Genomic DNA, 23,606 nt, shown 5'->3' on the forward strand with positions numbered 1-23,606 from the left:
AATAGGTGTGATCTAGAATGAAGATGAAAGGTTTGTCTCCTGAGAGTCAAAATGAGAAAGACCATCTACAAGGTCCCGATGGACTTCAAGATTCCAATCCCAACTCTGCTTCCAAAGAGCTTATAAAGTCAACTCATAATTAGATTGCATAGACTAGGTGCTTGATAAATATCTAAGGAAAGAAACTGTGCGCCTGGAATTACAGAATATATAGTGTCATTCGATTTATCTAACAGATCATGTTTCATGCAGCTGAGAAGCCAGCCAGGGAGCAGGGAGAAGTCAAATCAAGAAGAAACTAGCGTTAACATGAAGGTGGGGCTCGAGGAAACCACCTTAATCTTTTTCTTGCCTATCAAGTTAACGTATTATTGCTCTTGAATTGCTACTTAATTTTCTTTGAAAGAAAATACTGTGCTCAGAGATGTGCTGTAGTACTAGTAACACATCTTCTATCAGAAAGGAAGGCTAATAGCAGAGGTTCTAGAAACATTAATAAAATAATTCAATTTTCTGACTTTACTTGTAGCAGAAAGGTTTGACCAAGAGAAAGTCCTGAAATTTATGATGGTATAAATACATAGCTGGCTTACAACTTTACTTATCTATAGCCCAAACTCTGTTGAGTTAAGATTTAGTACAAATTGGTCAAGGAAAGCTGAGCGTAGAGTAGTTTATTTAAAAAAAAAAATGTATTAGGTTTCTGCAAAAAAAGAAGGGGGCAGATATTTATGTGAAATGTTAAGTCATGGGATTTTAGAACTGGAAGAAGCCTTAGAAATCATCATATAATCCTTTGATTTTACAGATAGGAAACTGAAGGTTCACAGATACAAATCCACTTGTTCAAGTTTCAAATGATTTAAGTTCCCCACGTTTAAATACCAATGTCTAAAGCACTTTATTTTTCCCGATTAAGGAAAAAATTGATGACCAGCTATAATTCTTTTTTGTGTGTGTGGGAGAGGGGCAGATATTTTTTATTGTGGAGAAAAGTCCCTTAAAATTAACCATTTTAACCATTTTTAAGTATACAGTTCAATACTGCTAAATACATTCACACTGTTGTGAAAAAAGTCTTCAGAATTCTTTCAACCTGCAAAGCTGCAACTCTATACCCAGTTAACAGAAACTCCAGGACCCGGCTTCCTCCAGCGCCTGGCAACCACCACCTACAATCTGTCCTTCCGTGACCCACTTCCTTCATCCGCTTCCTTCGTTTGTGTAATGCCCTGGAGGTTCATCCATGCTGCAGCATGTGTCGGAAACTGCTTCTTTTTTTAAAGCTGACTAATATTCCATTGTAGGTATACACAGCATTTTGTTTATCTGTTGACCCACTGGTGGGACTCTGTGTTGCATCCACCCCTTGGCTATTATGAATAGTGTATATAATTCTTTTCATGTATTTTGCTTTCTCACTTTCTCTTTTTTAAAGAGTTTATTTATTTATTTGAGAGAGAGAGCATGAGCACAAGGAAGGGGGAGGGGCAGAGGAAGAGGGAGAAGCAGACTCCCTGCTGAGCAGGGAGCTCGGTCTAGGACTTGATTCCAAAACCCTGGGATCATGGCCTGAACCAAAGGCAGATGCTTAACCAACTGAGCCACCCAGGGGGCCCTCTTTTCATATATTTTCAATGTCCCTAATGTAGGAGTTGAATTTTCTTTATTCCATCAAAACAACTGTCATGTAAATCTTAGAGATTCCCCTAAACTATCAAAATGGTACTTACTCCAAAGGTATACACAAAGAGAGATAGACAGTGTGCTATTACTTTTCTTCCAAACGATCTAAAACCATCTTCCCTTTTCACAGGCTTCTTTAAAGGATGAGAACCGTGGGTAAGATATGACTTTTAATTCAAGTTCTTTTTAAAAATATTAAGATCCCATTTAATATACTTTTTTAAAGATTTTATTTATTTGAGAGAGAGAGAGAGAGCGAGCGAGGGAGCGCATGAGAAGGGGGAGGGTCAGAGCGAGAAGCAGACTCCCTGCTGAGCAGGGAGCCCGATGCTGGACTCAATCCCAGGACTCCAGGATCATGACCTGAGCTGCCGGCAGTTGCTTAACCAATTGAGCCACCCAGGTGCCCTTTAATTCAAGTTTTACCCACTATTTAGGGCACTGGAATGGATGTTGCAGTGACTGACAGTGAGAGAAGACAGACATTGTTCATGAGCTTCTCATTTCACAACCAGCACTCTAAAAAAGTTACTGGTGGTCATTTCTCTTGATTGGCCATTGAAAGACTAAACCATAAAATGGCAAACAAAAGTTAAAAAAAAAAGAGTTTCAGAGACTCTCATCTATCACCATCCAAAATGCCAATGAAGTGGACAATTAACTTTGCTTTTAGTGACCTACAAATAAAGTAATTAAGTGTAAGCCAAGAAACACTGAAAATGTTCACACATACACACAGTCAGGTTAACTAAAAGGAAGGCTTCCTGGAACATCAACCCCTTTCCTAGTATTTTTTTTTTTAAGATTTTATTTATTTATAAGAGAGCAAGAGAGTGAGAGAGAGCGTACAAGCAGGGGGAGAGGCAGGCAGAGGGAGAGGCAGGCTCCCCAGTGAGCAAGGAACTCCACGTGGCACTCGATCTCGGGACTCTGGGATCATGAGCTGAGCCAAAGGCAGACGCCCAACCAACTGAGTCACCTCGGCATCCCTTCTACTATTTTTAACAGCTGCATGGAGTCTGCTCTGAATGGCTTTATACTTATATTTGAGGTGCAGCAGTCATCTTCCCTAATTCCTCTTGTACACCCTGATGGGCAGTTTAAAAACTCGCCCCTTTTTGATGTTCCTGATGTTCTCATCAAGGCCGCGATTTTAGCTGAAAGCAGTAGCCAACAATTTCAAGAGAAGTTTTCATTTATTTATTTTTAAAGATTTTATTTATTTATTTGACAGAGAGAAAAAAAGAGAGAGAGAGCCCAAGCAGGCAGAACGGCAGGCAGAGGGAGAGGGAGAACCAGGCTCTGTACTGAGCACGGAGTCCAATGTGGGGCTCGATCCTAGGATCCTGGATCATTACCTGAGCTGAAGGCAGCCACTTAACTGACTGAGACACCTGGGCGCCCCTAGATTAGTTTTTATTTTTGTTCTGACACCTTACCAAGTTAGAGAACTATATCCAGATATATATATAGATTTTTTTCCTGCCAGGTGCTAGGAAGGATTATATAGTCCAAGTTCAGCTGGCTCTTTGCCTGGCAGAGTCAAGTTGCTCTCAAGAACAAAACTATCCCAACCGTCTTTGTATAAAAGCAAATGGGAAGCTGTTTCCTTTGCCTGGCTATGCCATCACCACCTAAAAATGGAATTGAATATAAATACATCTTTGGTTGGGTTATCTTCAGCTGTGCCAAATCAGATTTCCATTTCTTTGGCAATAGAAATTGGAAAGAATTACTCCAGTTCTGTATATCTTGTGTGAAAACTCACATCAGCCATGTCATTATAGAGACTAGAAATGAAGGGTATTGGAAACCTTTATCATTCTAGAAAACTAATTAAAGGAAAACTTACTGCAGCTTCTGAGAGTAAAGTTCCTTCAGGTATCCTTGAGGTGCCCTTTAAGGAAAATGAGGCCAGCAATCCCACGCCATGCAGAGACTTACACATATCTACAGTGTTTTGATGCTGCCCTTTATCTGCAATGAATGAGAGGCCCGCTTGGATCTGTCCTGTGACAAAAAAGCTGCCCATGAAGAGTCTAATTTTAGATGGGCTTTTTACGGAAATTCTCAATGACTGTTCTGATGTGTGTGAGGTCACATTCTAAGAAGATGGTTCTTGGTGTCCAATGAGACAGAAGAAAGAAGCTATGAAAGTACCCAGCAATCACGTACAAAAACAAACATTTCAATGTTTGTTTGTCTTCATGAGCCTTCTTCAGTGACTGTAGCCAACGACACAAGAAAGAAGTGGATGTTACTGACCTAACACCAGACCACTCTTCCCAGGTTGAAGAAGACCCTATCTTTTGGATGGATGCCCAGCGTGCCTGCGATCGACCCCGCTGTTTCTCACCTTCGCTAACAGACCGTTCAGTACCATCCCACCACAGGCCGGCATAAAGCTCGCCATCCGCTCTGCCGGGTTTGGATTTTCCTCCTCTTCTCCCACTTGACGCCTAGTACTGTCCTCTTATGGTTTTGGGTAGTCTCACCTTACCCCAACAGCAAGAATATGTCTGTCACTGCAACCAGCCCCAAAAGCAGTCTCCACGTGAGTTCATCCAGCAGCAGGGTGACACAGGGGTCATCACTCGCAGCAGAAGCGTCAGTCCCGAAGTCGACGCTCATCGGATGAAAGGAGGACTCACCTGACCCTAGGACTCATTCATTGCGGCTGCTCGTTCTTGGGTCTCTCTCTGTGGAAGATTTTCTTTTTTTAAACAACTACTTTGATATTTACTGAAACACCAAGTGGATTCTTTTGCTTTTCAGGAGATGAATACAGATGACCGCACCAAGAACCAAATGACACGCAAGGAATTTTGTTATTTGTGCTGTACTCTGAACACCAAATACATTCAGCCATAACTGTATCTTCTTGAGAGATGGATTTCAATCTCCTATGTTACTGAATGGATTCTACAAATCAGTTTGAAACATTTTTGTTATAATAAACAGCAATAAAGTTACATAAATATTCAGGTAAAACTTTTTTTCTAATTAAAGAAAGAGGTAGTCATTGATTCTAAAATGACAGCAACTTTTGTTTAATGTGATTTGGGGAAAATATATGCGAAGAAGTTGTTTGCTAAAAACAAAACAAAACAAAACGGAAAACCCCTATCTCCCTCCACACCCCAGCCAAAAAACCAAAAAAACCGAAACAGAACAAAACAACAAGATAAAACACACCCAAAACACCCTGCACTGGCTTTAAGAACGACCTGTGTGGTATAAAACTGTTATCACTGAAAAGCTCCAAAACCTTGCTGTTACCCAGCATGTACAATCCCATACTACAGCATCAGGTGTCGTCACCCAAATACTGAAGTTGCACATGAACCTCCTTTTGTGGGATGCCTTCCTTACTTTAACATGTACAACCTGTCCTTGGGGGAGGGGGGAATAAACAGTATTTGGGTAGAAATTTAGTGCTAAATCTGCTAGCCTACTTAAGCAGGTGGTTGGGAACCTTTCTTTCTTTTTTTTTTAATTAATTAATTTTTAAAAAAGATTTTATTTATTTTACAGACAGAGATCACAAGTAGGAAGAGAGGCAGAGAGAAAGAAAGAGAGAAGGAAACAGGCTCACCACTGAGCAGAAAGCCCGATGTGGGGCTTGATCCCAGAACCCTGGGATCATGACTGGAGCCAAAGGCAGAGGCTTTAACCCACTGAGCCACCCAGGCGCCCCGGTTGGGAAACTTTCAACAGGGAATAGTTGTTCCTCTCCTAGAGATATTGGTTTTACTCAGTTAACTGTGTAAGGAAAGGGTCTATAACACACGCACATGCACTTGTGTGTACACACACACACACACACACACACACACCCCTTCTGTTACCTGGAGCGCTTCTTCCCGAGAACCCAGGATGGCAGCACGGCCTTCACTGGATGCACTCTGATGAACACAGAGAGCATCACACAGCTGGAAATAAATCCCAAACTCTGCAGAGATACGTGTTTTCACCAGGTTTCTAGATAAAGGTGCTACACATTTCGGCTGTAGCTGAGAATTCCTAAAGTCACAATCTTAATTGGCATACTCAGGGAAATTCTGTCAAAGTACAGAAAGACGGGTCTGGCAAGGCACGCCCACTGTAGCCGGAGCTTCCCACTCTCCACTGCTTCTTCTATATCTTTTCTCACAGACATGTGGCTGGTTAGCTAGGCAGCTAACAAAGGTGACCACTCTACATCAAAACGCTTGGAAAATACTTCTGCTTTGAAGAATACAAAATCTCTGTGACCTACACAGGGAGAGAAGGCCCATGGGTGATGGCAATGGTCTTTAGAGGTCACCTTGAGTTGCATAAGTACAGAACATAGAAGTAGTGACACCAAATAAGGTAGGCTCTGGTTGTTTAAAATCTACAGTGGCATCACAAACTCTAATGAGGGGTGATCACTGAGAGCTATTCTAATTCATGCCTTATAAATAGAAATAAAAAGGAATACCTTTAGAACAGCAAAATGGAAGAAAGAACCAAGATGAAAGCATGCTTGACCTTCTTGCTTTTCTTTCTGATATGAAAGACCCAAGGGGCCTTGTTTACTGTCCGAGGTAGAAAGTACTTAGGTACTTCTTTGCTGCCCAGATTGTGTGAGAGCTGTTAGCCCAACCCTATACACAACCCAACCTCCGTGCACCCTTTCTGGCACCATCTGGCACATACACAAAAGGCCTCTCCAACTTTTTTTTAAAAAAGATTTTATTTATTTATTTGAGAGACAGAGACAGCACAAGCTGGTGGAGAAGCAGAGAAAGAGGGAGAAGCAGATTCCCCACTGAGCAGGGAGCCCAGTGCAGGGCTCGATCCCAGGACCCTGGGATCATGACTGAGCCGAAAGCAGAAACTTAACCCACTGAGCCACCCAGGCACCCAGGGTCAAACTATCTTTACAGAACCATTTTATTCGGACATAATAGGAATTTAAAAAAAAGGGGGAATGATGCCTCTGCTGGTTATAGGATATGAGAGGATGTTTGTCCCTGGGAAGAAGTTAGAGACTGACAGACTGGATTATAATTTCAGGGAAGAGTTGGTCTAAGAATGTCAAAGAAAGAACAAGTGTATGCCAGGCTTCTACTGAGTGAGTCATAATGATAGAGAGTGAGCAAAAGGAGTCTGACTTGCTCATAATGGAGTAAAAATGATCTGCCATGCTACTTCTTGAAATCAGAGTAATCCTTAGGAGGGTGTGAACTAAGCAGAACCCTGGCAACCCTTGGTTCCCACAAGGAAGCTGAAATCTCTCAGCGCAGCAGTGAGGACACAAAGGAAGAAGGGCCTCTGAGGAGAGGCTGCGCTTGGGTTGATGTGGTCCTGACCTATCTTGGGTACAAAACTGGGGAATGACTTAAGAATATCTTTATCCTTCCATTTCTACGGACTCAGGAGTGCATGTCCTTGAACTTCTGAGTTTGCTCTAAGCTCTGGTCTGGCCATGTGGCCATGGACAAGGATCCAGCTTATACCTTGGTTTCTCTACCTCGAAAAACCAGAAGAAAATCTTTGCTCAGTGACTTTTTAAAAAAACTCACATTCTTAACCGTGTGCAGTTGTATTATTAGCAGCACAGCTAATGGAAGGGACTGAGGACATGTCCATAGAGAGCCAGATCCACTTTCAAGACAGCCTAGACAGCGGGGAAGAGGTAAACAGAGTCAGAAGAGGACAAGTCGGGTGGAGGGTTACACTTTGAGCACTGCCTTTACAGACGTGCATATCCAACAGCTGCAAAGATGTCTAGGGGCTTTGTCATCCACAGAATAGTGATGCTGAGATTGATGTGCACCTGAGTGGATGGTCTTTGCATCCAAGTATCCAAGAGAAAGAGGGATCTGATAGGAAGGGTATTACAGCTCATGCCGGTTATGTCTCATTAGATTAGAGGCTAAGGGCCTCCTCAGGTTTCCACTTTCTCCTCATGATTCATTCTCTTTGAGGAGAGGTTCTGGGTATAAGGACCTATTTAACAAGAGTCTTTCATTAAAGTTAAACTGTCCTGGCTCCCCTTCCCCCAGGGGATTTACTTAAAAACAAGTCCCGGAAACCAGCTCCAGGTAACAAAGCCCAGATACAAGGGTGGGTCCTGCCAGATGGAGACATCAGATCAGTGGGGAGGGTTGCTTACCGTCTCCCTAGCTACCAAGGAGTAGGGCTCCACCCCGCCTTTGGGAGCCTTTTTGGCCCCAATCCTAATCAAGGTGTAATAGGCTGGTTCAAATGTCTACTAGGGTAAATTGTAATTCAGTTTGTCACCTAGCATCACTGTGGAGTTTCCTGTGTGTGTTACAATCTCATTGGACACCTGTGTGTGGCCAGGCCCAACCGCACGGCCTTTGCCCTTAAAAGCTTTGCCCTTAAAAGCTAGTCTGTGAAGCAGAGAAGGTCGCCCTCTCTTGTAATAGGTGCGTCCCCGAACGTTTGGTCTGATTCTTGATGCTTGGTGCGAAATAAAGCTTTGCTTGACCTTCGCTTTATATCAGTCTAGCTCCTTTAATCACGGACCCATTATTGGGGCATAACAATGGGCAGCCAGCAAGATACCATGAGTTGGTGGCTCAGACCCCCTGCCTGAGATGTATGATCTCAGGGGCCAAATATATCTTCACACACTCCTTTGGCCCACAGAGGATTATGGAGAGTCCACCATAGTGGGGGCGTCTCTAGATACTCCTGATGACAGTAACAGCAAGTATTTACTATGTGCCAGCATCCTTCTAGGGCATCACATGTGTTAACTTACTTGCTGCTCATCATAACCCATGAGGTTGGGCCTAGTCTCATCTGCATTTTATATCAGGCACCGAGAGGTTAAATATCTGCCTCCAGTTCCAAGTCAGAAGCCCAAGTCAGGATGTGAACACAGGCAGGCTAACCCCAGAGCCCATGCACTGGCCAGTCAGGTACTGGTGACCATGACAGGGGAGATCCCTATCCTCACGGAGGAAGAGAAACAGACAAGGCATTAAGTGATGTTATTTTCAGGACTGATAAATGCTGTAAAGAAAATCAAAGCAGGCTGTGGGACAGAGTGACAAAAGGAAGGCAATTTTTAGACAGTGTGGTCAGGACAGCCCTCTGCGAGAAGGTGAAATCAGAATAAAAGTCTGAGGGAAACAGGGAATCAAGCAACAGAAGGCCTGGGGAGAGAGTACTCCAAGCAGAGGGGACCAAGCCTCCACGACGGAAACCAGCTGGGGGTGTTTCAGAGACATCAGGAAGGCATCCCAAAGTGTGAGGGAGACGAGCAATGGAGAGTCTTTGAGAGCTTCTTAAGGATTTCAGATTTTATTGCCATCATGCTATGAAGGCTCTGGAGGATTCTGAGCAGGGGTATAATCTGCTCTAATTTCCCTTTTAAAAAAAGAACACTCTGGTAGTATGTGGAGAATAGATCATGCAGGCATGGGAAATCAGGGAGGCACGTCAGAAGGCTATGAGGGGGGTGCCTGGGTGGCTAGTTGTTAAGCATCTGCCTTCAGTTCAGGTCATGATCCCAGGGTCCTGGGATTGAGCCCCTCATCGGTCTCCCTGCTCAGCGGAAACCTGCTTCTCCCTCTCCCAATCCCCCTGCTTATTTCCCCTCTCCTGATGTTTCTCTGTCTCTATCAAATAAATAAATAAATAAAATCTTTAAATAATATAATAATAATAATAATAATAATAATAATAATAAAAAGTAAGTACCACAAATTAAAAAAAAAAAGAAGGCGGTGGCTATGAGAGCTTCCCTGGTAAAGCTTGACCCGGTCTTGACCTGTAATTGACCTGTAATTGGCTAACAAATTCTCTAATGCAATAGGAATGCTTTCACTTGTCAAAACCTTTCTGAGCAGAGTTTTCAGGGCCCAAATAATCATCTGCTGCTCTCCTGGCAAAGCGCCCTGGGCCAGAAAGTAGGCAACCTGTCCCCAACTGGCAAGGAAGGTGCCTTTGCCAGGCTGTCCTGAGGAGGGCACCCTGGCTTCCACAGGTCCAGAGGTTGCAGCATTTTGAGCTGGTTTTAAATGTGGGTTCACTGGGGATGTCTGACAGTTGAGAATCTTTGTGTTCTTGAGAGGGCAGTTTTAGCATTTCAAACCAGGGGGGACAAGATAATTACATAACAGAAGAAATGGCGGCACAAAGTACTTACAGGCTCCTTTTCTAAGCAGTTTCTACTCTGCAACTCTATGCTAAAGGATAACGCCAGTCTGTTTGGGAGCTGCTTGCCAGTGTCTACATCAGAAAGTGCCAAAGAACTGAATCTGAGTTTATGTGAAATGAGGACTCAGGCTGCTTGTTTTTTCCAAGTTCCAGTGCTAAAGCATCCCATAAAATTCAACCAGTGATGCCTGCAAAATGCCATCATCCTGCAGTTTTCAAAATGAAAACTCATTTACCTGCCAGTATCAAAGTATATGCAAATACGCTGATCAGTTTATTTTTCTGACTATCCTATTATCCTTCCATGGCCTTCACTGAAGATCATTTCCTAGGTTTGTCTGAATGTGGCAGTTACTCTGTGGCTAGAAAACTGGAGAACTCAAGGACGGTTATCAGAATCTGAAAAGTCATTTTAGAAGGGATTGTTTGTTTCATTACCTTGCAAGACTTTTGAATTTGACATAAAGAGAAAACTACGGTAGTTAATATTGCTTCTTTTTTGGAATTACCTAGAGTTCAGCATGAGGAAGGGTTAGGGATGTATATGTATGTATATCTACACATATATATGTCACATAGTATGACATGATTTGCTGTCAGCCGAGCTGGTATCTCCTGATGATCCTGAACAAGCCCTTTCCAAAACTCGAGGCGGAACTGAGGGAAATGGTAAGGGATTTCCCTTCCATACTTTATAAAGAACTTTACGGCAAGTAAGAGAGATAAGAAACAGAAATAGAGCTTATGGTATGACTGTTGCTAAATCAAAGAAAAATAGTGAAAAGGATGATTTTTTTTAGAGGACGAGAAAACCAACTAAAAGCAGACTACTCGGCCTCTGACTCTCTAATTAATTTTGCAGAAAGAGGGACATATCACACTACCCAGGAGACCATGCTGCTGCAGATGTTCTGGTCCACTTCCTGAGGAAGAGCAAAGCAAGCAGAAATCAAGGTGATCCCTGGCACTTCTACAAGATGAGACAAAAACACCTTCCAGGGTCTGTTACGGGGTCAGTAGCTAAACAGCTGTGCTCTACCCCATTTGCACCTGCAGATACATCTTCCAAGTAGCAACAAAATTCAGGTTCCTCACCAACAATGGTGTCTCCAAGGAAAGGGCAACAACACCTTGAATTACGATTTTAAAAATACTAGGAAAAGTAGAACATATTTATGTTCTCTGACATATGTCAATGGATAAATGTGTAAATATATCACACAAAGGGGGATTTTTTAAAAAGTGTCATATTTAAAGGTCAGCCTTTAGTGAACAATGAGAATGCAGCCCCCAGGAAGGATGCATTCCTGAGATTCTGGAAAGCTGATATTTTCCTTTATGTTCTCCTTGAGTTCAGTAATATGGTAGGTCATCTTTCTGTGTCTATCTGAGTAAGAGGAACAGTTTCATGACCCCATGGTATAAATCATAAATACCAAAAGCAGTGATGGCCAATTAAGGGGGATATGTCAAAGTTTACAGCTCTTAATGAAAGACAGTACATCATCGAATCATCTTACCTGTCGACGAATTATTCCAAGGTCTCTTTTGGCTTTATTCACTAGGGCTTGAATTTCTACAGGATCCTTTACATTCTTATTTTCTCTGAAGGCATCTCTTATCCTCCTGACAGCATAAGTTCTAAATGAATTCAAGAGAAAAAAAGAAAAAGTGTCAGCAGTCTGAAGCTATGCTTTTAAATGAAATAAAAAACCCTTCCTTACGAATTAACTGTCTGTATTCCCCTGTGGATAATTCACTTAGATCTTGGCTCTTGGGACAGGCCCACTTATTACTATTCTGGGATGACTAAGCAAACAGATTAGGGGAATAAATCCAGCACAAACAATTCACATATACAAGGCAAACTGTTACTGAATTGCTCCTCAGACTCTTGGTTCTTCAGTTATTCACGCCTGAGTTCTCTCCATTAATGTGGCTAATTGAACCTTTAATGTACAGGAACAAAGCAAGAATTAAAAAAGGTGAAACGACGTGCCACATACTCATGCACCAAGATGGTGATCTATGCCTGACTCGGGTCAGCTCCCCAATCTTCTCCCATCTTTTAGCTGTTTATTCCTCTTTTAGAATATAACACATAAGGGTCCTACTACAGTCGAGAGTAAAGTTCATAGCAAAATGCTTTCCTCCATCTTTTTTTTTAGATTTATTTATGAGAGAGAGAAAGAAAGTGAGAGAGCGAGAGCACAGGTAGGGGGAGGGTCAACAGGAGAGACTCTTCAAGCAGACTCACGGAGTGGGGAGCCGGACATGGGACTCAATCCCACAACCCATGAGATCATGCCCCGTGCTGAAACCAAAAGTCGGATTCTTAACCAACTGAGCCACCCAGGCACCCCTGCTTTTCTCCATCTCTATAGTGCATACATATGCACACACAAGCACATACAATACCCCTCCCCACCAAATAAATTGCATGCAGCAAACAAAGGACAGCAGTTCAAGAGGACGGCCTTCAAATCAGACAAGCTTGGCTTTGCTCCAGGCTCCCACTGTTTGTGTGAACTTGGGCAAGATTCTTAACATAAGGCCATGTTTCCTCATCTGTCAAATGGGTATAATACTACCTACTTCTGAGGGTTACTGGGAGGATTCAGCTTTTTTTTTTTTTTTTTTAAAGATTTTATTTATTTGAGAGAGAATGAAAGTGAGGGAGATCACAGAGAAGGAGAAGCAGACTCGCTGCTGAGTGGAGCGCCTGATGTGGGGCTTGATCCCAGGACCCTGGGATCGTGACCTAAGCTGAAGGCAGTCGCTTAACCGACTAAGCCATCCAGGCGTCCCGAGCAGTCAGCTTTATCACATAACTCAACCAATGAAAGCTCTTCCTAATAACTTAATGAATTAGTACTCCTTTCTCCTCACTACACAGAGTCAACTTCATCCTTCATCCTCAGGGTCATAATATGGTGTGTGGACAGATGGCAGAATGGTCTGGATAATCAAGAGTCCTTAACCTGATGTGCCCCCTACATAGTCATGGCTTTTCCCCATGCCCTCCACATGTACGCAAGACTGAAGACAAGAGAAGAAGGAAGAATCCAAGTCAGTCACAGCAAACACCATTTTCTCCAGTCCTTTTATGATCTCAGATGGATCTGCTTTTAACTTTAAACATCAGTTAAAGAATCCCTGGGAAACTGTTAATAGCATTTACATACAGAGGCAAAGAGATGAGAAAGGGGAATATACCTTCTTTGGGAGTTGGGAACGTGTTTGGGGAGATGGATATAATTTACTGGGAAACTAGTTTTAGAGAAGTCTACTTTCATTTTAGATCAACTTCCCTAAAGTAAAAAGAAATTTTAAATTAAAAATCCAAATGGCAGGTCTCCTTGTGTTTAAAAGCAAAAGTAAAATGAAATCTTGTGCCATTAAGAATTGTGACAGAGAAAGGTAGATATTTTTAGGACATAAGCCCCTGGACAGTTGCTCATCTGAAGCCTCGGGGAGCCAATGGGAGTATTTGCAGAGATGGTCCTGGGTACTCAGGATCAACCTTGGGGCAACCATGACTGGAAATGGAATCCCTAAACTAGCGGACACTATGTAACAGGGGCTCCTTCATTATGAAGACTTGGCAAGGATTTTTACTAGTAGACTTTATCAGATATTCTCCTGGATAGCTGTCAATCTAACAAGATTTTAGCCAGGAAAGCTGAAAGTAATTTCTAGGGTACTTTCTTGCACAGCATGATGGTTACTAACATAATACAATATCACTGTCCTTCCTCACACCCACCCATTCCTCAAAACAGTTTCTTTGTCAGTGGTGATGGGAGCAGAGCAGACACCACAATTTAATTCTAACATTTTGTTCACATGTAGGACTGGTTTTGGAACAGGAATTTACCCCAGGAGTCATCCGTTGTTTTAGTTCTTCACTCAGGATGCTGCACGGGCTTTTTGGAAAAATGAAATGGTCAGCAGAAATCGTTACTAAATTCATTTTTCTAGAAGCCAGTGACCAGCCCAGAATAGCTAGCAAAAAAGGGAGTACGGCTTGGAAAATGAAGTCTGAAGTTCCTCTAAAGTTGAAGGAAATCAGAAGATAACTTACGACCCTCAATGATTTCTATCCGCTGAGCTCAAGGTCCAGCCTTTTACAGTCGGTTGTGTATTCTTGTTGCCTCCCCAGATCTCCAAAGTCCACACCTAGAAGAGCAAAGTTCTAGGTATTTGAATTAAACGTGTCTAAAGTAATCAAAGGTTGTCTTTTGATTACTGCACCTCTAACATGAATGATGTGATAATGGCTCTCTCTTCTTTTCTTGTTCCTCCTCCTCCTCCATCGTCTAAAACATACAGAGTTTTTCTTCACCCAAGGAGGTCACTGCACTGGCTGAGAATCATACAAGTAATTACTACTGCAAGGACAATTTTTCCGTTGTATGAATAATTTTTTTCCTTAAATAGATTTTTTAATTTGGGGGAAGGAGGGGCAGAGGGAGAGGGCAAGAGAATCTTAAGCATGCTCCAAGCCCAGCACACAGCCTGTCGCGGGGCTCGATCTCACCACTCTGAGATTTTGACCTGAGCTGAAATGAAGAACTGGATGCTTAATGGACTGAGACACCCAGACACCCCAGTTGTAAGGATTCTTTCAAGTGATCATAACTTTGTGAAGGTAATCAAATCTGCCAGAATCCTCGAATTTCACAGGAGAGGGAGATCCACCAATGTTTCGGTTCTGCCCCCGCCTGGTTTTTACCCTTTACATTTTTATCCTTTGTGCTTTTTCCACCACTACAGGGGAAACCGTTTATCCTTGAACACATTCTGGCTATTGGTCTCTTGACCCTATCACTGAGCAAGAACATTCCAAAGGAAAATGTGCAGCTGCCGCACGATGCCTGCCTCAGGACGGTCCTAGGAGGAGTCAGATGCTGTTTGAAATAAGGTGTGAAAAATGAATAAATAAAAGGCAACACAACAGCAAGAGCTCCCAACTCTGAGAAAGCGACCCCATCCACAGAAACCGTAAGGCTGTGCTGCTCATACAGTCCTTCTGCCTCCACCCTCCTGAAGCCCTGCAGGGTTTCTTCACGCTGCTTCGTGCAGATTTCCATTTGGCTTTTCTTCTCTACCCCAGCCTTTGCCCTCTGGTCCACCGTGAGACATCCGCGTGGACACAGGCTCTACTGAATATCCTTTCACTGCTGCAAGGATCAAACTCCTGTATGGGATTCTCCCACCCATTGTAATTTCCCAGCTGCAAAATAAACCGCAGACAGTAATGGAAACTCTGTAGGGCCCGAGGTCTTGCTTTTACTCCCTCCCCGCTTCCAACGCACTCCCTAATAATCACAGTACCTGGAGGCTCACGTTGGTTGCAGCATCAAAAAGGTGCGTTTGGGAAACAAGCTGATCGAATACTGGCATCATCCTTTGTCGCCGCCTCACCCCACAATCTGGTTTCTCTGCTTACCCATCCTATTAAAAGCATTGGGGCTTTTTCCTTCCTTTCCCTACCCCACGTCAAGTATCTAGAAAACAAAACAATGTGACCTTTCTTTAGCCTCTCTGGGGCAAACTCCTTCAATGGCTTGGTAGGACATGTGTTCCATCAACTTGCTTTAACTCAAATGGGCCTTGTCTCTGAAGACAGTGCTTCCTTTATAGCCCCTATGAGAAAGCTGCTTAATTAAGCCATGTCCCTAGATTCCAAGGGACTGCGAGGAGAGTGCCAGTGTGTTCTGCAACCCTACTGCTGCTTACGGATCGTGGGTTCACCATTACACATCTTTGAGACCACGCTACTTAATGCAACCATGTTGTTTGTCCCCATGACACTGTCGGCTGCTGACTTCTTGATGTCAAGTCTCAAGATTCATCAAGGCTTAGGATCCAACAGCACTCAGTGCATACACAGGCCACTTAAAGATTTAAACTTAAACTTTAAAAATTATAATTTTTAATAAAAATAAGATCCTTTAAAATCAATCACTTTTATAATGAGATAGATGTCAGTGCTTGCCATTTTTTACTGAGTTATCTCTGTTTGCTTTATTACTGGAGAGTTCTACAGCAAGATGGTGTCTCGTCTCACTCTCTTGATCTATTGGTTATTTCTTCTTAGGCTACTTTGTGAGTTCACCTTATTCTGCTGCCTCTTCTATTTTGTACTCTCTAGGGCTCCCTAATGGACCTCTTTTCTTTTAAATAAAATCTCCTCCATTAATTGAATCTGTGCCCAAGGTTTACTGTCATATATATATGCCACTGGCTACCAAGTCTCTCTAGTCCATGCCTGTTTTCTGAGTCCCAAATCCATATAACCCAATTAATTGCCTTTTGGACTTGCTAACACAAGACACCCACTACACCTCCTACAGCTTCTTGTACTGAACACTTTCAAACTGAAGTCACCATTCTCTTTCCTCCCTGGCCCCAGTGCCCAAATTTTCCTTTGCAGGCAGGTGCATTTTCATACAGCTAACTATCTAAGTCAGTCATTTGGGGATTCGTCCTAAATTTCCTCCTTCCCCTTAACTCCTTATATTCAATCCAGCACAATGTTTCATTGTTTCAACCTTTTATATCTCTTCTGAATCACCTTCCACTCCTTCAAACCTTCAGTCCTAATCTTGGTTCAGGTTCTTATCTCTCACACTAATGCAACAGCCTTGGGATTATGGCTTGTGTGATGTACAATAAAATGGATACTAACAACAAGAGAGAGAAAGCTCAAGGACCATTTGAAGGTCAGGAGTACTCTGGGAGGATAACAGGGTGAGGGGACAGATCAGAAAGCTTCCTTCTTATGAACGTGAGTTCTCACTAGAACATAAGCCCCACACAATAGGGACTTTTCTCCTTCTTGTTTACCACTGGATCTAAAGGGCCTGGCTCGGAAACCGCACTCAGTAAATACTTAGGGAATAAATAAACTTCTCAAAATATCAGAGGCAATATTAAAAAGATCTTTAGGAAAAAGGCCAATAATCAATAAGGAAAACACAACTGGAAAGGAAATGGAATGAAAAGCATTTGCAGCACTAAGACTGAAATAACCTCGGAGAGGCAGTGGTTACAAAATGTGTACTGAGAATTCACTGAAGAATTCCTACTATACAAGCACGATACTAGGGCTACAGCAGACAGCAACAGGGTTTTGGACTCAGGAACTAGACAGACAGGAAATCTACAGAGATGAAAGAGGCGGTAGAAGTCATTTAAAGTGAACATAGAAGGGCTAAGGAGAGTTTGGCGGGGGCAATGGAACAATTCTTAGCTTGACTGGGGTGGCGTTTTCACAACATCTATATTGTCAAGACACTGAAATTGTACACTTAAAATAGATGCATTTTATTTTAGCTTAATTATTCCTCAGTAGCGTGACCTTTTCTTTTAAAAAAAAAAAAGATTTATTTGAGAGAGAGAGTGCAAGTGTACGCATGAGTGGGATTGGGGAGAGAGGAAGAGGAGAAGCAGACTCCCCACGCGGCAGGGAGCCCAATGCGGGGCTCGATCCCAGGACCCTGGGATCATGACCCGAGCCAAAGGCAGATGCTTAACTGACTGAGCCACCCAGGGGCCCCTCTCATTTGGGTGACTTTTAAGGAAAACTGAAAAAACTAAATAGTATAGGAGTTACATTTGCCCACTTTTAAGAAAAGCAAAAAGATACCACCAAAGACTGCAATGTTAGAAAAGGATTATGCACATGGTTAAAGTAGAAATTAATGCTGTACTATAGAAACCAGGACAGAGGACAAACTGGAAAATCAAATTTGAAATAGAAAAATTATGTAAGTTGATGAGAAATATGTAAGAAAAAAATCAAACTTCCGAACAGGGCAAAGGTGTATAACCTATGAATAATAAGTGTGAACAAAATAAACGGGGTAGATAATTAGAGTTATAATGGAAGAAGATGTCCCAGGAGTGGTTATGAAACATTGGGAAGACTCACTGAGGTTTAACAACCAGAGTACGATGCCAAGAGATTTACTTATAAAACCCTGAACTCCAAGGTCAGAGAAAAAAATACTTTAAGAAAGGATAAAGAAAGACCTTGAAGTGGGTAATAGAGAATGGAATATGGATAGGTATATACTCAGACTTCTGTTCTCAAGACTAAAAGAAAACGGCTGCTCTCCACAGTCATTTGCTGTCTTGAGGGCCCAAAGGGGGAAGAAAATAATATCTACGATTGATGGCGCAAGTACCACGCTCAGGACACTGTGCTAAGTACTGGAGAGACACGATCTCATTTTATCTTCACAAACTATGGCTCAGAGAGATTCAGAACATTTAGGCCAAGATTACATGTCTAGTAAGTGGCAGAGATGGGTCCTGAACCCAGTGTGATTTTCACCTCTAAGCTATGCTTCTTCCAGAGGTCGATAAATTCCATCCAAATTCTGAAAAATACTTGGTATAAGCCAAGTAGTTAATCGTTTGAAAAGGCATTAAAAAAAATTGTCTCCTGCTTCACAAAGCTTAAAAAGATCATCTGGTCTCTCAACACTGCTTCAAGTGTTCCTACAAATAGTTCGAGCACCAAGCATGTCTTATGAGAAGTAGCTCCGGGCATTACGAGGGAAAGAGCTATTGATATAAGCAGTAAGAGTGAGTGAAATAATTGAGATTAATTGTTTTAAAAAGGTGGATAGTGATCAATAAGAAGACTTGTGGGGTGAGGAGGTGAAATTACTATCAGAAAACCTACTTCGGAGACCAAGGCTTCTTACTCTTGGGGCAGCTATAAATAAAACCTATTACATCCTTCTCTGTTAAAATCCCCTCATGGCTTCCCATTAGCTTCAGGATAAGGATCAAATGCAGAGACGGTGTACTCCTGCTCATCCCTTCTACTCCATCCAGCACCCCTTCCAGGATGGTCCACCGACTCCGGCCATGTGGGAAGACTTGTAGTGTCCTCAGTCTTCTCTCCTTTGGGCCTGCTGGTCCTCCATACAAGGAATGTCCTCCCCCAGCTTGATTCCTTGGCTAACTTCTACTTGTCCTTAAAGACCTAACCCAGTTAGAAACAAATATGACAAAAGATTAATATCCTTAGCATATAAATAGCACCTATAAATTGAGTAGAAAAGACATTAGGCCTACAGTAAATAAATGAGTAAGAGTCCAGAAACAATAACTCACAAGAGAGCACAAAGAGGGACTAAATTTAGAGAGAAAAATGGACAGAGATACATGAATGTTCAGCCTCCGTCATAATCAGAGAAATGCAAATTTAAATAAGGTACGATTTCTGCCATCAAATTAGCAGAATTTAAAAAAAAAAAAGGAAGGCCTTTATATCGGGCTGGTAGGAGTTATGAACTGTACTTCCTGTGGGGAGAAGATAGCATAGTAATATGTAATAAAGTTGATAACTCTTTATCCAGTAATTCTACTTTTAGTAACCTACAGAAATAACCCAAAGTAAGCATGAAGATGTATACTGAAAGATGTTCATTACAGAACTATTTGTGAGCATTAAAAGTAAAAACAACCCTAAATGTGTTCAATAATGGAGAAGTGGCTACATAATGAAATTATGCTTTTAAAATTAATGTTTCACAAAACTTAAAGTCCCAGGTGCAAAAGTCAGAGGTATAAAACAATATAAGGAGAAAGATCATTCTCTCTCCCAGTTCTTCTCTGTAGATGCAATCAGAGCAGTTTTTTGTTAGCCTCTCAGAGGGCAGATTCTTGTTAAAACAGCTGTATTTTTTTTTCCCACAAGTGGAAGCATTTTAAACATACTGAGTACCTTTAATTCTTCAATCAAAATGTATCAGTAAGCATTTCATACCAATACAAATGGAGCTGACCCATAAATGGTTTTGTCATAGTCCACTGTATGAATTAGAATTCATCTGGCCAGGCTTTCATTAAGGGATATTTAGTCACATACAATCCTGCTATTACAAACAGTGCTGTAATTAATCAATATCCTTGTTTACTGTAGTACTGCGTGTCTCTGAGATGAATTCTGAAAAATCGAATTTACAGGGCAAAGGACATGTGTATTTATGATACTTAAAATGTGTATTTAAAACATTGTCCAAATTCTGTGTAGAGGTTCCACCAGAAATGTATTAGCATGACTGTTTCCTAACACCTTTGCCACCTTTATCTAACTTTCCAATCTTTGGTCATCTAACAGGTGGAAATAGTATCTCATTTAGAAATTTTTTGTTGTTGAAGTGTAAAATGTAACATTATACTGGTTTCAGGTGTGCAACGTAATTTGATAACTGTATAACAATCTGAAATGATCACCACAATAAGTCTTGGTAACATCTGTTACCATACCAAATGAACTTGAAGGACTTACCCTCTTGGCAACTTTCAAGTATGTTCTGTATTACTGACTGCAGTCAGCATGCTGTACATTACTACCCCATGACTTATTCATAACTCTAAGTTTGTGTCTCTTGAGCCTTTTCACCTGTTTTGCCTACTCCCCAACCCTTTTCCCTTCAGCAACCACCATTCTGTTCCCTGTATCTATGATTTTGCTCATGTTTTGTTCGGTCATTTGGTTTTTTAGATTCCACATGTTAAGTAAAATCATATGGTATGTCTTTCTCTGTCTGACTTATCTCCCTTACCATAATTCCCTCAAGGTTTGTCCATGTTGTCACAGAAAGTAAGATTTTTGTTCAGTTTTATGGCTGAGTAGCATTTCATTGTGTATGTGTGTGTGTGTGTGTGTGTGTGTACACGCACGTGCGCGCACACACCCCCTCCCCTCACATTTTCTTTGATGGACACTTAGGTTGTTTTCATACCTTGGCTATTACAATGCTGTAAAGAACAAAGGTGGGTGCATATATCTCTCTGAATTACTGCTTTCACTTTCTTCAGGTATATTCCCAGAAGTAAAATTGCTGGATCATATGGTATTTCTATTTTTAATTTTTTGAGGAAACTCCATATTGTCTTCCACAGTGGCTATAACCAATTATATTCCCACTAACAGTGCATGATGATGGCTCCCCTTTTCTCCACATCTTCACCAACACTTGTTTTTTCTTTTCTTTTTGAGAATAGTCATTCCGACAGGTGTGTGGTGATATCTCATTGTGGTTTTGATTTATATTTCCCTGATGAGTAGTGATGTTGAGCATGTTTTTCATGTGTCTGTTGGCCATCTGTAGGTCTTCTTTGGAAAAATGTCTATTAAGATCTTCTGCTCATTTTGGAGGAATAAAGCTGACCACCTTTTCACAAGCTTAAAGCCATTTACATTTCTGTTTATATTTTTTACCTTTTTTGAACTGAATGATTTGTCTTTTTGATTCATTTGTAAGATCTATTGTGAGAAGTTGAAATGCTCTCCCCAGTCTATCATTTGGCTTTATGATATCTGTGTATTTTTGTCACATACAGATGTTTTAGATTTTACAGAGTCAAGTGTATAATTTTTATGTTATGGCTTCTGGGTTAATTATCATACGTATGAAAGCCTTCTCTACTGTGAGATCACAAGAAAACATTCACCCATGTATTCTTGAGACTCTTCCAGGATTAATTTTTTGTTTCACTCTTTCTGGAATTTATTTTAGTGGAAGGTGTTGAATTTGAATCTAACTTTAGCCTCTAAGGTTAAGTATTTTAAAATGACGGCTATAACTACATACTCAGAATGATGTCAATTGTGGAATATATAGGCACAGAAGAACTAGAAGGAAATACAATGGCATGTTGAAAATAATTGCTTTCGGCTACTGGGGTTTATGCTTTCTAGATTATTATAATAACCATAATTTCCTCATAATTTTTAAGTTCCTAGTGACATCATAAAATCAGTAATATACTTCAAAATAAAGAAGAGTCAGCAATAGAGAAGGCTCAATTCATGGGAGAAGAGATTGGGTTTTGAATTTCTGGTGAGACCAACCAGGCTGGCAATAAATATAAAACTCAACAGTGAAGAATGAGGCACAACCAGGGTGGGGGGGGGCATGCGATTGTTCAGAAGAAAGAAGTAGGATGGGAAGAGGAACTAGCTCTGGAGACACAGTGAATATTTAAGAGCAGGCAGAGAGGGTCAGAGGAGAGGCAGAAGAGAGAGGCGACAAGAGGCATTCTTTACATACAGAGAGTAAATAAGATTGCTCCAAGTCCTACAAAGGATAACACCAAGGCTGAAAAGGGCTCCAATGAAGTTTGTAGGTAGGATTTTTTTTTTAAGTTTTTTAAAGATTTTATTTATTTATTTGACAGAGAGAGAGAGAGAGAGAGAGAGAGAGAGAGATCACAAGTAAGCAGGCAGAGAGAGAGGCGGAAGCAGGCTCCCTGCGGAGCAGAGAGCCCAATGTGGGCTCGATCCCAGGACCCTGATATCATGACCTGAGCCGAAGGCAGAGGCTTAACTCACTGAGCCACCCAGGCGCCCATAGGTAGGATGTTATTTAGTAACTTTAGCAAGAACAACATCAGCATATATTTACTGACTATAATGTAATAAATATATAGAAGAAAAGAAAACCCTTAAATTCTTGGAAATACACTCATAAATAGTAACTAAGGCTAGAAAAATTTCATTATACAATAAGAATATTTTTAGAATAATGAAAAAGATTATGCATAAAATCTCTGGAATTAGGTCAAAGCCATACTTAGATGAAAATTAATGGCTTATATAGCCTTATTAGTAATAAAATAAAAGTAGAGTTTAATATTTCTTAATATTTTTAAAAAGATTTTATTTATTTGAGAGAGAGAGAGAGAGGAGAGGCGCACCTGTGTGAGTGTGCAAAGGGAGGGGCAGAGGGAGAGGGAGAGAGAGAATCTCAAGCAGACTGCACTGAGCCCAACATGGGGCTCGATCTCTTGACCCTGAGATCATGACTTGAGCCAAATCGAGAGTTAGATGCTTAACTGAGTGAGCCACCCAGGTGCCCCTTTCTTAACATTTTAGCAAGGCAAAAGAGTATCCCATGAGAAAATAAGGAGAAAAAAAAGCTATTTTAAAAATGTGTCAAACAAATTAAAAACAAAAAAACAGTCAGGGGAAGTAGCTAAGACAAATGTGTTTATTCTTTCATGTTATGGTTTCTGGGATATACATACATTAGAAAAAAAAGTGGTGAGGAAAAGAGAGTAAGGAGGATGGGAAGTATGAGAGGAGGGGTTTAAAAGAATCATTTCAGAAAATGAGAGCATGTGCAGACTCCAGAACCTGACAACCAGAAGGGGCCTGCTGAGGTTGGAAACAGCCAGAATGGTGGTACCAACTTGCCAAACATGGTGATTCTTCTTTTTCTCCAGTTGTGGTTGGTTGCCCAGGTCATTACGGAAAAGACAGATGTTTGAGGAAATCCGTATTTGCAGGTTTGAGAGATGAGAGTAAGAGAAGGGCAAGACAGATGGTGAGAGAGAGAGAAAAGAGAGAAAAATGCTCCAGGGCTCAAAGGAAGTGGTGTTGGGATTTCTTCCCCCATGGCCTGAACCGCTGAAAACTCCAGTTCTTAGAACTTAGGCTATCACCCCACTCAGCAACCTTTTGGTGGGATTTAAGTCCTAATCTAAATGTCTAATAATAAACAGTCAAATAAATTACAGCAAATTAATGGACTATATTTATTAAAATAATAAATATGAAAACTGTACAAATGAGAAAAAATATATTTGAAAAACACGATTTAAAAAAATATTTCATATAACTACAGATTTTCAGTAAGTTTCTATGGAGAATTTTTTAAAGTAACAGTCTCTTTAAAAAGAAAAAAAAAGCTAATAAAATAACAGCAAGCAAGAAAGGCACCACCATT

The 23,606-nt window shown here is 41.3% G+C and overlaps 1 protein-coding gene and 1 pseudogene across 1 annotated transcript in view; one reads left to right on the top strand and one right to left on the bottom strand.

Annotated features, from left to right (window-relative positions):
• Positions 1-23,606, bottom strand: part of LYRM4 (LYR motif containing 4) — a 167,052-nt gene that overhangs the window by 110,125 nt on the left and 33,321 nt on the right. The window contains exon 2 of the mRNA XM_059399382.1: positions 11,367-11,487. Within this exon, the coding sequence (XP_059255365.1) occupies positions 11,367-11,487 (121 nt within the window). The remainder of the gene's footprint in view (positions 1-11,366; positions 11,488-23,606) is intronic.
• On the top strand, positions 2,326-4,371 carry LOC132018764 (E3 SUMO-protein ligase PIAS2-like; annotated as a pseudogene).

This window comes from Mustela nigripes, chromosome 5, assembly GCF_022355385.1.
Source record: "Mustela nigripes isolate SB6536 chromosome 5, MUSNIG.SB6536, whole genome shotgun sequence".
Taxonomy (NCBI): domain Eukaryota; kingdom Metazoa; phylum Chordata; class Mammalia; order Carnivora; family Mustelidae; genus Mustela; species Mustela nigripes.